The sequence below is a fragment of the Scleropages formosus genome, chromosome 2 (assembly GCF_900964775.1).
Source record: "Scleropages formosus chromosome 2, fSclFor1.1, whole genome shotgun sequence".
Classification (NCBI taxonomy): Eukaryota; Metazoa; Chordata; class Actinopteri; order Osteoglossiformes; family Osteoglossidae; genus Scleropages; species Scleropages formosus.
The window spans coordinates 43,418,115-43,431,270 of record NC_041807.1 but is presented as its reverse complement, the minus strand read 5'-3'; the positions used below and the strand labels follow the sequence as shown (position 1 = coordinate 43,431,270).

Genomic DNA, 13,156 nt, shown 5'->3' with positions numbered 1-13,156 from the left:
CATTTTGCTGATGCAGATTTTTTTCACAACTTCTGTACTGTACTTTTACTTGAGTATTGCCTTTTCTGGCTTCAGCCTCCTTGACTCACAGTAATCCTAAAGAAGGTTGGGCAGCAGTGCCCATAGTTCACAACCACTTAGCAGCCTTACCGTTGTTCTCACTATTATTATGGTGCACAGCTCCGTGTTTGGAAGATGACGTCTTGTTGTTGGGTATCAAAGCTGACTATTAATAGGCGCACATTTGAGACTTTGGGGTTAAGAGGGATTATGGATTAGACTTGTTTGACTCAGCGGATTTGTCAAAGGCTGCGGTGTAGGGCACACTGGCAGACAGCCGTTCCCTTGTGTTACTTAGTCGGTCTGTCGGTCCCTGTGTGACCTGAGCACACAGCATTGACCATCAAAAAGGCTCATTAATTCCTCCACTTCCTCAGGCATCTGAAGAAAGCCAGGATGCCCACTAGAGTCCTCACCACTTTCTACAGGTGTGCTGTGGAGTCCGTCCTCACAGGGTGTATTACGTCCCAGGGTGGCAGCTGCTCCATACAGGACAAGAAAGCCCTCCAGAGGGTGGTCAAAACAGCTGAGGAAATCATCGGCACACAGCTACCAGCAGTCGAGGACACCTACGCCAGACACTGCATCAGAAAGATGATGTGCATCGTGAAAGATCACAGTCACCCCGCACAGGCACTTTTCTCTTCCCTGCCCTCTGGAAAGCGGCTCGGGTTTATTCGAACCCGCACAGCTAGGTACAGGAACAGCTTTTACCCCACTGCTGTAAGAGTATACAACAATGTGCCACCTTTAGTAACTAGAGTTGGACTGCTCCACCCAAGCACATTGGTACATTACATTGCCACTGCCACTTTAAACATTCTCATTCTCATTCTCTCATTCTGAGTTCTCTGCCTGTCAGCTGGTATTACTGTTACTACTGTTACCATTATTTATTGCTATTGCTGTTGCACTACTCACCGCCATTGTCATTGTTTTGTTTGTGCAGTATTTCTATTGTCTCTGTCTTTGTCCATGGTCTGTGGAGAAGCATTCGGGAAGAATTTCATGATACATGTACATGGTACTGTATCTATGACATCCATCCATCCATCCATCTTCCTCCGCTTTTATCCGAGGCCGGGTCGCGGGGGCAGCAGTCCGAGCAGAGTCCTCCAGACTTCCCTCTCCCCACACACCTCCTCCAGTTCCTCTGGGGGAACCCCAAGGCGTTCCCAGGCCAGCTGGCAAACGTAGTCTCTACAACGTGTCCTGGGTCTGCCCCGAGGCCTCCTCCCAGTGGGACAAGCCCGGAACACCTCCCCAGGGAGGCGTCCAGGAGGCATCCGGAACAGATGCCCGAGCCACCTCAACTGGCTCCTCTCGATGCGGAGGAGCAGCGGCTCTACTCCGAGCTCCTCCCGGGTGACTGAGCTCCTCACCCTATCCCTAAGGGTGCGCCCAGCCACCCTGCAGAGGAAACTCATTTCTGCCACTTGTATCCGCGATCTCATTCTTTCAGTCATGATCCAGAGTTCATGACCATAGGTGAGGGTAGGAACGTAGATCGACCGGTAAATTGAGAGCTTTGCCTTACGACTCAGCTCCCTCTTCACCACAACAGACCGGTACAATGACCGCATTACTGCGGACGCCGCACCGATCCGTCTGTCAACCTGCCGCTCCATTTTTCCCTCACTCGTGAACAAGACCCCGAGATACTTAAACTCCTCCACTTGAGGGAGCAACTCCCCCCTAACCCGGAGGGAGCAATCCACCTTTTTCCGACTGAGAACCATGGCCTCGGATTTGGAGGTGCTGATTCTCATCCCCGCCGCTTCGCACTCGGCTGCAAACCTCCCCAGTGCACGCTGCAAGTCTTGACTTGATGAAGCCAACAGGACCACATCGTCCGCAAAAAGCAGAGACGAGATCTTGCGGCCACCAAAACAGACACCCTCCGTTCCCTGACTGCGCCTAGAAATTCTGTCCATAAAGATAATGAACAGAATCGGTGACAAAGGGGAGCCCTGGCGGAGTCCAACATGCACCGTGAACAGGTCTGACTTACTGCCGGCAATGCGAACCAAGCTCCTACTCCGGTCATACAGGGAACGAACAGCCCGTAGCAACGAGCCCCGAACCCCATAATCCCGAAGTACCCCCCATAGGATGCCACGAGGGACACGGTCGAATGCCTTCTCCAGGTCCACAAAACACATATGGACTGGTTGGGCAGACTCCCACGAACCCTCCAGCACCCTAGGGAGGGTATAGAGCTGGTCCAGTGTTCCACGGCCAGGGCGAAAACCGCATTGCTCCTCCTGAATCCGAGGTTCGACTATCGGTCAGATTCTCCTTTCCAGTACCCTGGCATAGACTTTCCCAGGGAGGCTAAGGAGTGTGATCCCCCTGTAGTTGGAACACAATCTCCGGTCCCCCTTCTTAAAAAGAGGGACCACCACCCCGGTCTGCCAGTCCAGAGGCACCGTTCCCGAGCTCCACGCGATGCTGCAGAGGCGTGTCAGCCAAGACAGCCCTACAACATCCAGAGACTTGAGAAACTCGGGGCGGATCTCGTCCACCCCCGGAGCCTTGCCACCGAGGAGTTTTTTGACTACCTCAGCAACTTCAGCCAGGGTAATGGACGAGTCCCCCTCCAAGTCCCCAGCCTCAGCTTCCTCTACGGAAGGCGTGTCGGAGGGATTGAGGAGATCCTCGAAGTACTCCTTCCACCGCCCGAGAACATCCTCAGCTGAGGTCAGTAGCGCACCACTTCCACTGTAAACAGTGTTCGTGGAACACCGCTTCCCCCTCTGAGTCGCCGGACGGTTTGCCAGAATCTCTTTGAGGCCGACCGAAAGTCTTCCTCCATGGCCTCACCGAACTCCTCCCAAGCCCGAGTTTTTGCCGCGGCGACTGCCAGAGCCGCGCTCCGTTTGGCCCGTCGGTACCCGTCAGCTGCTTCAGGAGTCCCATGAGCCAGCCAGGCCCGATAGAACTCCTTCTTCAGCTTGACGGCATCCCTTACTTCTGGTGTCCACCACCGTGTTTGGGGATTGCCGCCGCAACAGGCGCCGGAGACTTTATGGCCGCAGCTCCGAACCCCCGCCCCGACAATGGAGGAGCGGAACATAGTCCATTCGGACTCGATGTCCCCCACCTCCCTCGGGACCTGGTTGAAGCTCTGTCGGAGGTGGGAGTTGAAGACCTCTCTGACAGGGGCCTCCGCCAAACGTTCCCAACAGACCCTCACTATGCGTTTGGGCCTGCCAGGTCTGTTCAGCTTTTTCCCCTGCCATCGAATCCAACTCACCACCAGGTGGTGATCAGTTGACAGCTCAGCCCCTCTCTTCACCCGAGTGTCCAAGACATATGGCCAAAGGTCAGAAGAAACGACTACAAAGTCGATCATTGACCTCCGACCTAGGGTGTCCTGGTGCCAAGTGCACTGGTGGACACCCTTATGCATGAACATGGTGTTTGTTATGGATAAACCGCGACTAGCACAGAAATCCAATAACAACTCACCGCTTGGGTTCAGATCAGGGAGGCCGTTCCTCCCAATCACGCCCCTCCGAGTATCACTGTCGCTGCCCATGCGGGCGTTAAAGTCCCCCAGTAGAACGATAGAGTCCCCAGTGGGAGCGCCTTCCAGCGTGCCCCCCAGGGACTCTAAAAAGGCCGGGTACTCTACACTGCCGCTAGGCGCATAAGCACAAACGACAGTGAGAAACCGTTCCCTGACCCGAAGGCGTAGGGAGACGACCCTCTCATTCACCGGGGTAGACTCCAACACATGGCGGCTGAACTGTGGGGCTATTAATATGCCCACACCAGCCCGCCGCCTCTCACCTTGGGCAACGCCAGAATAGTGGAGAGTCCACCCTCGATCGAGTAGAGTGGTTCCAGAACCCAAGCTGTGAGTGGAAGTGAGCCCGACTATATCTAGACGGTATCTCTCAACTTCCCGCACCAGCTCAGGCTCCTTCCCCGCCAGTGAGGTGACATTCCAAGTCCCAAAAACCAGAGTTGGCGCCCGAGGTTTGGGTCGGCCGGGCACTCGGCCCCGACCACCGCCCAAATCACAATGCACCGGCCCCTTACGGTTTCTCTGGCAGGTGGTGAGCCCACCGAAGAGTATCTATGACAATAAACTCGAAACTTGAAGTCGCATTGAGATGACTATCTTGTCCACCAGGATAAACTCTGACTGTATGACAGCCAGCCAGGGGCTTGTGAGTATCCCTACACCTCCCTGGCGCCTCCCTCCCTGTGCAACTCCTGAACAGGAGCGAGACCACCCCCTATCAAGGAGTTTGGTTCCAGAGCAACACACTGTGAGTGGAGATGAGCCCAACTATATCTAGTTGGTATCTCTCAACCTCTCGATCCAGTTCCAGCTCCTTCCCCCCCAGTGATGTTACACTCCACATGCCAGAAGTCAGTTCCTGTTGCGGGGGGTCGCAAAGCCACGCGCCACCCTGCCTGCCCCCACTGCCTGAAAAGCATCGCACCCGACCCCCACGCTGGACTTTGTGGATAGTGGGCCTATATGGCCCCCCCCATGTTGCCTTTTCGGGCTGAGCCTGGCTGGGTTATGTGGGCTGCCCGGCCACTAGGTGCTCACATAGGAATACCACCCCTAGACCTGGCTCCAGGGGTAGGTCCTGGTGACCTTATTCCAGGCAGGGTAAACATTCTCCTGTTTACTTTTTTTCATGGGGTTTTTGGATTGTGTTAGTCTGGATCTTCGCTCCAGACCTGTTCGCCTTGGGAGACCCTACCAGGAGCATACTGCTTCCGAAGGTATAGCTCTGGAGATCCCTAGATCACGCAAGCCCTTCCGCCACACCAAGGCCCCAATCCAGGAAGGGTGTGACAACAACAGTCACTTTTAAAGTCAAGTTCCTTCTGGGCTCCAGAGATGTCAATGGCTGAGGCCTGAAAAGAACCTGACAGAAGACTATAAATGGTGCTAAAGAGACATATGGTGTGCACTGTCACCCTTCTACCTGCAGACTTAACGGAAAGCAAGTCACAGCACGTCAAGCTCTCACATGTGGTTCATCTCCTGAAAATGGCCGAATCACAAGAGGTTATGGAAGGGCCCTTGGTGGTATGAGGGAATGAGAAGCGCGAGTCCAGGCTGTTAGAATCAGAATCAGAATCAGAATCAGAACGAGCTTTATTGCCAAGTATGTTCGCACATACAAGGAATTTGTCTTGGTGACAGGAACTACCACAGCACAGACAGAATGACAGTGACAAGACAGGTGAGAAGATAGAGTATGTGAGCAAGGGATAAAAAATATTTAAAAATATAAAGTACCCAATATACAAAAATAGTCACTAGATACAAATGCAAGGGAGTGTGAGAGATATGTGATAAATAGTTATAAATATAAATATAAATAGCATTATGTATTGCACTGGTTTACTCTCTAGGGGGGATTTAGGTGTTCATGAGGTAGATGGCCTGAGGAAAGAAACTTTTCTTGTGCCTGGCTGTCCTGGTGCTCAGTGCTCTGTAGTGCTGGCCAGATGGCAAGGGTTCGAAGAGGAAGTAGCCTGGATGTGAGGGGTCTACAATGATTTTGCTAACCCTTTTTCTCACTCTGGACGAGTACAATTCTTGGACAGTGGGGGGGTGTGCGTGCCGATGATTCTTCCAGCAGTCCGAACTATCTGCTGTAATCTTCTGATGTCTGACTTCGTAGCTGAGCCGAACCAGACAGTTATAGAGGTGCAGAGGACAGACTCAATGACTGCAGAGTAGAATTGCATCAGTAGCTCCTGTGGCAGGTTGAACTTCCTCAGCTGGTGAAGGAAGTACAACTTCTGCTGGGCCTTCTTCACAATGGAGTCTATATGAAACTCCTACTTCAGGTCCTGTGAGATGGTGGTGCCCAGGAACCTGAATGACTCCACTGTTGCCACAGTTCTCTTCATGATGGTGAGTGGGGATAATGCTGAGGTGTTTCTCCTGAAGTCTACGATCATCTCCACAGTTTTGAGCATGTTCAGCTCCAGGTTGTTATGACTGCACCAGACAGCCAGCTCTTGGACCTCCTGTCTGTAAGCAGCCTTGTCACCATCCCGGATGAGGCCGATGAATGTGGTGTCATCTGCAAACTTCAGGAGTTTGACAGAGGGGTCTTTAGCGGTGCAGTCGTTGGTGTACAGGGAGAAGAGCAGTGGGGAGAGTACACATCCCTGGGGGGCGCCAGTACTGATCATGCGAGTCTTGGATGAGAATTTTCCCAGCCTCACTATCTGCTGCCGGTCTGTCAGGAAGTTGGTGATCCACCGACAGATGGAGGTGGGCACAGAGAGTTGGGTTAATTTGGACAGGAGGAGGTGTGGGATGATGGTGTTGAAGGCTGAGCTGAAGTCCACGAACAGGATTCTCGCATAAGTCCCTGGTTTGTCCAGATGTTGCAGGATGTAGTGCAGTCCCATGTTGACTGCATCATCCACAGACCTGTTTGCTCGATAAGCAAACTGCAGGGGGTCCAGCAAGGGTCCAGTGATGTCCTTCAGGTAGTCCAACACCAGTTTTTCAAGTGACTTCATGACCACAGACGTTAAGGCGACAGGTCTGTAGTCATTAAGTCCTGTGATTTTGGGTTTCTTTGGGATGGGGATGATGGTGGAGCGTTTGAAGCAGGAAGGAACTTCGCACATCTCCAGTGATCTGTTGAAGATCTTTGTAAAGATAGGGGCCAGCTGGTCAGCACAGGTTTTTAGGCAGGCCGGTGAGACACCGTCTGGGCCTGGTGCTTTCCTTGTCTTCTGTTTGATGAAGACCCGACGCACCTTCTTTTCACAGATCAAAGGTGCAGGAGGGGGGAAGGTGGGGGTTGCTGGAGGTGTTAATTGATTCGTGGAGAGAGTGTTTGAATGGGTGTAGGGTGTGAGACAGGGTTTATCAAACCTGCAATAAAACTCATTCAAATCGTCAGCCAGTTGTTGAGTTGACACGGTGCCGGGGGGTGGTGTCTTGTAATTTGTGATGTCTTTCAGGCCTTTCCACACTGATGCAGGATCGTTGGCTGAAAACTGTTTCTTCAGCTTTTCAGAGTAGTTTCTCTTAGCCACTCTGATCTCCTTTGCCAGTGTGTTAGAGGAGCACATCACCACATGGAGCTTTCTGATGAATCACATACAATCCCATTATGATCCCTCTGCAGCCTAATGGGTTCTGACAGCAGCTCAGGTGTGTAATCCGTGCTAGGGTGAACCTGAGAGCGGCGTTGCACACCTGGCTGTCGGTGGCAGTGTTTCCTGGGCAGCAGAACGGTGTCCTTGTCATCATCCTCGTTCAACAGGCCACATATCGAGAACAGAGCGGAGATAAGGAGCAGGACTAATTCATACACAAAGAGTCAGTGGGAAGTGGTGAGATACCTTCGCTTTTTCCACACCACAGGATCAGGCACCTAAGCAGTGGCGGCCAAGGACCATGAGTGTGGCCCTCCTCACCTGAAAGGCGAAGTGAGAGAAGAGAGGAAGAAGGAGTTTCCGGAGCTGCAGGATGGGCCAGCGGCTGAGCGAGGAGTCCGACGACAGGGAGATTGATGTTGCCGAGCTGCAGGAGTGGTACAAGAAGTTTGTGGTGGAGTGCCCCAGCGGGACACTCTTCATGCATGAGTTCAAGGGCTTCTTCGGTGTCACCAACAACCAGGAGGCTGCCGATTACATCGAGAACATGTTCCGAGCCTTCGATAAAAATGGGGTGAGGGTGAAGCCCATGGCAGTTAGGGTACCGCATGATCCTTGGCTGAAGTTGAGTAGATTGATGCAAAATTGTATGTATTGCAGATTTTACATTTACATGTATTAATTTAGCAGGCACTTCTCTCCAAAGCAATGCACATATCTGAGAAAAATACACTGAGTGAATTACATCAACAGAAAAAGAGGTTTGGATGCAGACATATAATTCTTAAGCACTGTTAAATTGTCTCATTCCACCACAGGAAGCAGTGTACATCACACAAGTAGCAGCATAAAGATTTATCCACTATTAATCAGTTTCTAATCATAAAACAATTAAACGTTTGTTTTAATAGTGAGGTGAATTTTGAGACCTTTCTTAAATGTAGCAAGAGATTCAGCAGTTCTGAGTGAGGGGGAGGTTATTCCACTGCACTGGAGGCAGAACCTTAGCACTTTGTACTTTTGATCAGGTATATTTATATATTTATTTACTTATTTAGGGGGGGTGCAGTGGTGCAGTGGGTTGGACCGGGTCCTGCTCTCCAGTGGGTCTGGGGTTCGAGTCCCACTTGGGGTGCCTTGTGATGGACTGGTGTCCTGTCCTGGGTGTATCCAGCCCTATGCCCTGAGTTGCTGGGTTAGGCTCCGGTTCCCCGCGACCCCGTATGGGACAAGCGGTTCTGAAAATGTGTGTGTGTGTGTGTGTGTGTGTGTGTGTGTGTGTGTGTGTGTACTTTTACAAAAATAAATTTAGTATAGATCATAATTATTGAGCCTTATTCACCCGTCACTTTTCTACAAGGTGGCTTACAGTGTTTACACTGGTTTACCTATTTATACATTTGGCTATTTTTTACTGTATCAGTCCAGGGCAGGTTCCTCTATCGAGGCTACTACAGTAGGACGTGGGATTTGATGCCACACTGTTTGCTTGCAGAATGCAGACTGTTCCCACTGTGCTATGTGCAGCTCTATAACAAGACATATTTGTACACAGTATTTTACTACATTTTAGCTGTGATAGAATACATTTAGTATGGAGTAAAAATTTGAAAAGACATAACATTATTTCTGTATGCTGATGTTCATACAGTGCTTATGTCAGGTTTAGTTTTCTTCCAGGGAATGTGTTAAAGGGGACTCAGTTTAGAGGGTTCATCGGTGTTTAAACCAACACATGTGCTTCATAAACACACCGAGCTCTGCCTTCTTTTTCATAAAAGTCACGGTAATTTCCTGTCATTGTTCCTGTCATCTACTACACTCTGGGAATTTTGGATACTGTAATCATTGCTTGGCTTACCCTGTTTTGTTCTTGTCACTTGAGACCTCCTTCCAAATATTTCACAGCTCGACTCTTTCTTGCTGCCCCCCTGAGGGTCCTGAATCCAGAGGTGCTTGTGAATGAGCAGATTTGTGATGTCAGTGAGTAGTGAGGAGCCCCATCGCCCTATGGGTTACTGTCCGCTCTCAAGGATAGCAAGCACAGCAAGGGTCCAGGGATGCGGCTGACGATTCACTTGGTCTGGCCTGTCTCTTCAAGCATGTCTGTAAATGAAGGACTTTACACTGATCATCCTGACCACGGTTGACTGTTAATATACAGGCTTTTTAAAATCCATTAAAGCAGAAGTTGCTTTGTTACTTATCAAGTACAACATCCCCTGCTATGTTCTGCAGGACAACACTATTGACTTCCTGGAGTATGTGGCTGCCCTGAACCTGGTGCTGAGGGGCAAGCTGGAGCACAAGCTGAAATGGACCTTCAAAATGTATGACAAAGATGGAAGCGGCTGCATCGACAAAACTGAGCTTCTGGAGATTGTTGAGGTGAGATGCTTTATTGTGGGCCAACCCTGAGGACTAATCCTTGAAGCAAACTCTGACAGGAATCACTGAAAACACTTTTAAGAGCGTGCCTCACACGGCAAACACATACACACGCATCTGAGACAATAAATATGAGCAGAAAGGAGAACAGTGAATGCTGACCAGAGATCTGGGCTCATGCACCACTTAGTGAAAGTTCAAGAACGGCAGTTCTTCACCTTTGCCTCTATGTTAACTTTGCTCCAGAAATGTAGTACTAAGTAAAGGAGAAAGGCTCATGTTTTCAGCGGTAAGTCATACAGCATATACGTAAATTGTATAAGTCACATGTACAAGTTGACTGTAACACGTTGTGCTGGTGGGGAGCACATTGGGACCACGTTGGTGGTGTTCCACTGGAGGACAGTTTAATTCGGGAAGGACACATCTTGGGTGACCATGACGTAAAGCGGCTTTGTTGTCCTGCTAAGCTCCTGCAAGATGCTGTTTACCTGCTGGGGTGGGCTTCAGGGGTGGGATTCGGGGGGGGGGGGGGGTGACCCTCTTGCATATCCGTGACAGCAGAAATAGGACAGGGCAGGGCATCAGTAACCTCAAACAGAGCAACTGCTACAGACACTGACTGTGAAATCCTGTTGGAAACTATTGACTGCGGTGAAAAATCCAAGGAAAAGTTCTTATATGTATGTTTTTTAGTGAAAGACAAGTTTTCTATGTGACTGATGTTTGTAGCTGTCATTGTTCCGTTCCAAAGGATGACGGACTCAAGCGCAGAGGTCTTCTGTAGTTGTTTATTATAAGAGATAAACGTAATCCAAAGGCGAAGTCGAGGGACAGGCGAAGGTTGAGCGATCGGCGAACAGAGTACAAGGGACAAGGCAAGAAGCGTGGTCGGAATTTACATAAGCAAAGGTCGAGGTAGGAAGTAGTAACAAGTAACACAGTCGGCTAGGAAAGAGAGTTGCTGAACAAGGTTCCGCATTCAGGCCTCCGTGGCGTCCCTTTTTATCTCAGTTCCCATCAGGGAACAGCAGGTGTCGCCGATGTGCTGGTCGATGGAGACGTGACAGTAGCTTAGTCACACAGAAATGATGCAGAATGACAACAAATACTGATAGGACCTGCTGATGAGCTCACTTTAGTCTGGGTCCAGGAAGGATTAGTTAAGGGTCTCAGGGGAAAGGATTGTTTGGAACTGAGCAAGAGATTCCATCTCTTATGGACTCAGTGGGTTCAGATCAATGAAGTCGTCATTTAGCATTATCTGAGAAGGCCCACAAAACACCAGCCACCAACACAAAAAAGCTTTTGTGTGCTTTGTGTTTAAACACAGACGTTTTCCTGTTTCTGTTCATTTTGAAAAGCTACGGCTAAAATTAGTAAGTTCTGCCTCTCAGCCTAGTCATTGGTCCAGTTAGATGTTCATCATCTTTGAATCAGTATTAATAGAGCAAGTAAGATAAATATTGAAGTGAAGACTATCACTAACTTGGCCTTCTTGGGACAAATCTTGATTGCCCAGGGTTTCTTTAGGGGAACCTCTCTCCAACTGGAGTCTGACTCCATAGGTGGTCTTCCTCTAGGGGAGATCTTCTTCCAGCAGAAATCTTCCTCTATGCGCTTCTTTATCAAGAGGAGAGCTTACTCCAGGGGAGGTGTTAATTGGTACTTCAGTTTTAATTGAATTATCTGAGTGGAGCACCAAGAAAAGGTACAAAAACTGCCACTCAAACTATATGCCCAATCCTGACATTAGACTTATGTTGCAATTAATAGATGTGTGTCTTTCTATCTCTGTCTTTATAGAACAGCTCTATGTCATTTCTCCGTTTCGTGTATGTATCTGAATCCACTTGTCTTGCAGTCAATCTACCGGTTGAAGAAGGCATGTCATGGTGAGCTGGATGAGGAGTGCAACCTACTCACACCTGATCAGGTGGTGGACAGGATATTTGAGCTTGTGGATGAGAATGGAGATGGTGAGGACCACCTGTGTGTGTGTGTGTGTGTGTTTGTGTGTATGTTGCCCAGAAGAGAAGAGAAGGCAAAATACAGAAAGGAATATGGCCCTTATAAAAGAAATGAACGGAGATTCGAGCATCCTCGCAGATCCACAAGAATGAAGACAAGTATTGTTCAGTTAGTGTTGTTTTCACTAGTTCGATATTGGAGGGGGACGCTGAAGAAGCAGGACAGCAAAAACATGGACACTTTTGAGCTTTCGAACAGGAGGAGACTTTAAGGACCCCATGGACGGCCAGGGAAACAAACAGATGGATGTCCGGATCAGATGAAACTGGAACTCGCAGTGGAAGCACAAATGAGGAGAACTGAGGTGACTTTACTCTGGACACTAAATGAGAAGTCTGGATTCTATCAAAAAGATGGTGATGATGGAGAAGCTGGAGGAAAGACAAGAAGAGAATGAGCAGCAATCAGATGGATGGACTCAACCACAGTGACAGCGGACACAGCCCTTTAAGACGGAGGACAGAAGGCACAACTTTCTGGAGGAACTCTGTATGTATATTGGGGCGGCACGGTGGCACAGCCAGTAGTGCTACTGTCTCACAGCGCCTGGATGGTGCCTAAAAATGTGGGTTTGATCCCTGCTCAGTCTGTGTGGAGTTTGCATGTTCTCCTCATGTCTGTGGTTTTCTTCCCGCGGTCCACAGACATACTGTTCAGGTACCCCTGTAGTGTGTGAGTGACAGAGAGAGAGGGTTCCACTGATGTATGGATGAGTGACCCAGTGTAAGTAATGTATCTAGCAGTGTAAGTCACCTTGGTGAATAAGGTGTGTGGGCTGATAACACTAAATAGTATCCATTTGAAGTCACTTTGGAGAAAAGTGTCTGCTAAATGGAAGATGGGAATGTATGTGTGGTCAACACGAGCGGACCTCAGCACAACAACACTGAATATCATGAGTGTGTGTGTGTGATTGGGTGTATTACCTTTGTGTTTATGTGTATATTATGTTGCATGTGTGTTTATAACTTCTTCCAGTGGACCAGTGTGACATTGTGAACATTTCTTCCTCAGGAGAGCTGTCTCTGGATGAGTTCATCGATGGGGCACGAAGGGACAAATGGGTGATGAAGATGCTGCAGATGGACGTCAACCCTGGGGACTGGCTTAGTGAGCAGCGGCGCAGGAGTGCCAACTTCTGAAGGGACAGTGTGGACACGTGGAGAGCACCCCTGTCCTGCTCCTTCTCCTCCTCCTCTTCTCCCTCCATCTTCCATTTCTCCTCAAGTTGCCATCCTTTCCCCTGTGACCTTCCCCATCAAGCATCTGTGTTTCAGGACCACATTCAATTCAATTTATTTTAATAGTGCTCTTCTCACACAGTGACACAGATTGTGGAACAAAGCAATGGATAAGATAAATAAGATAGATGACTATATAGTAGAGTAATACAGTATCCATGTAGTTATTAAAGCTATAAGTGCATCTACTGGCCACAAAGGAAAGGAATAAAAAAGGACCTCGGGGGGTCCAAGCGCCAGTGGCTGCCCACCCCTCCTGGGCGTTCTAGATTAAAAAAGACTTAAGTCAATTTACAACTAATAACATTATAGCTGAGTGTTTACATGATGTC

At 49.4% G+C, this 13,156-nt stretch overlaps 1 protein-coding gene across 1 annotated transcript; it reads left to right on the top strand.

Moving 5' to 3' along the window:
* The first annotated feature begins 7,537 nt into the window (after positions 1–7,537).
* guca1b (guanylate cyclase activator 1B) lies at positions 7,538–12,725 on the top strand. Its single transcript, XM_018746900.1, has 4 exons — positions 7,538–7,738; positions 9,403–9,552; positions 11,417–11,531; positions 12,598–12,725. Exons 1-4 carry the CDS (start codon positions 7,538–7,540, stop codon positions 12,723–12,725), a joined length of 594 nt encoding a protein of 197 aa, XP_018602416.1.
* The last annotated feature ends 431 nt before the right edge of the window (positions 12,726–13,156 follow it).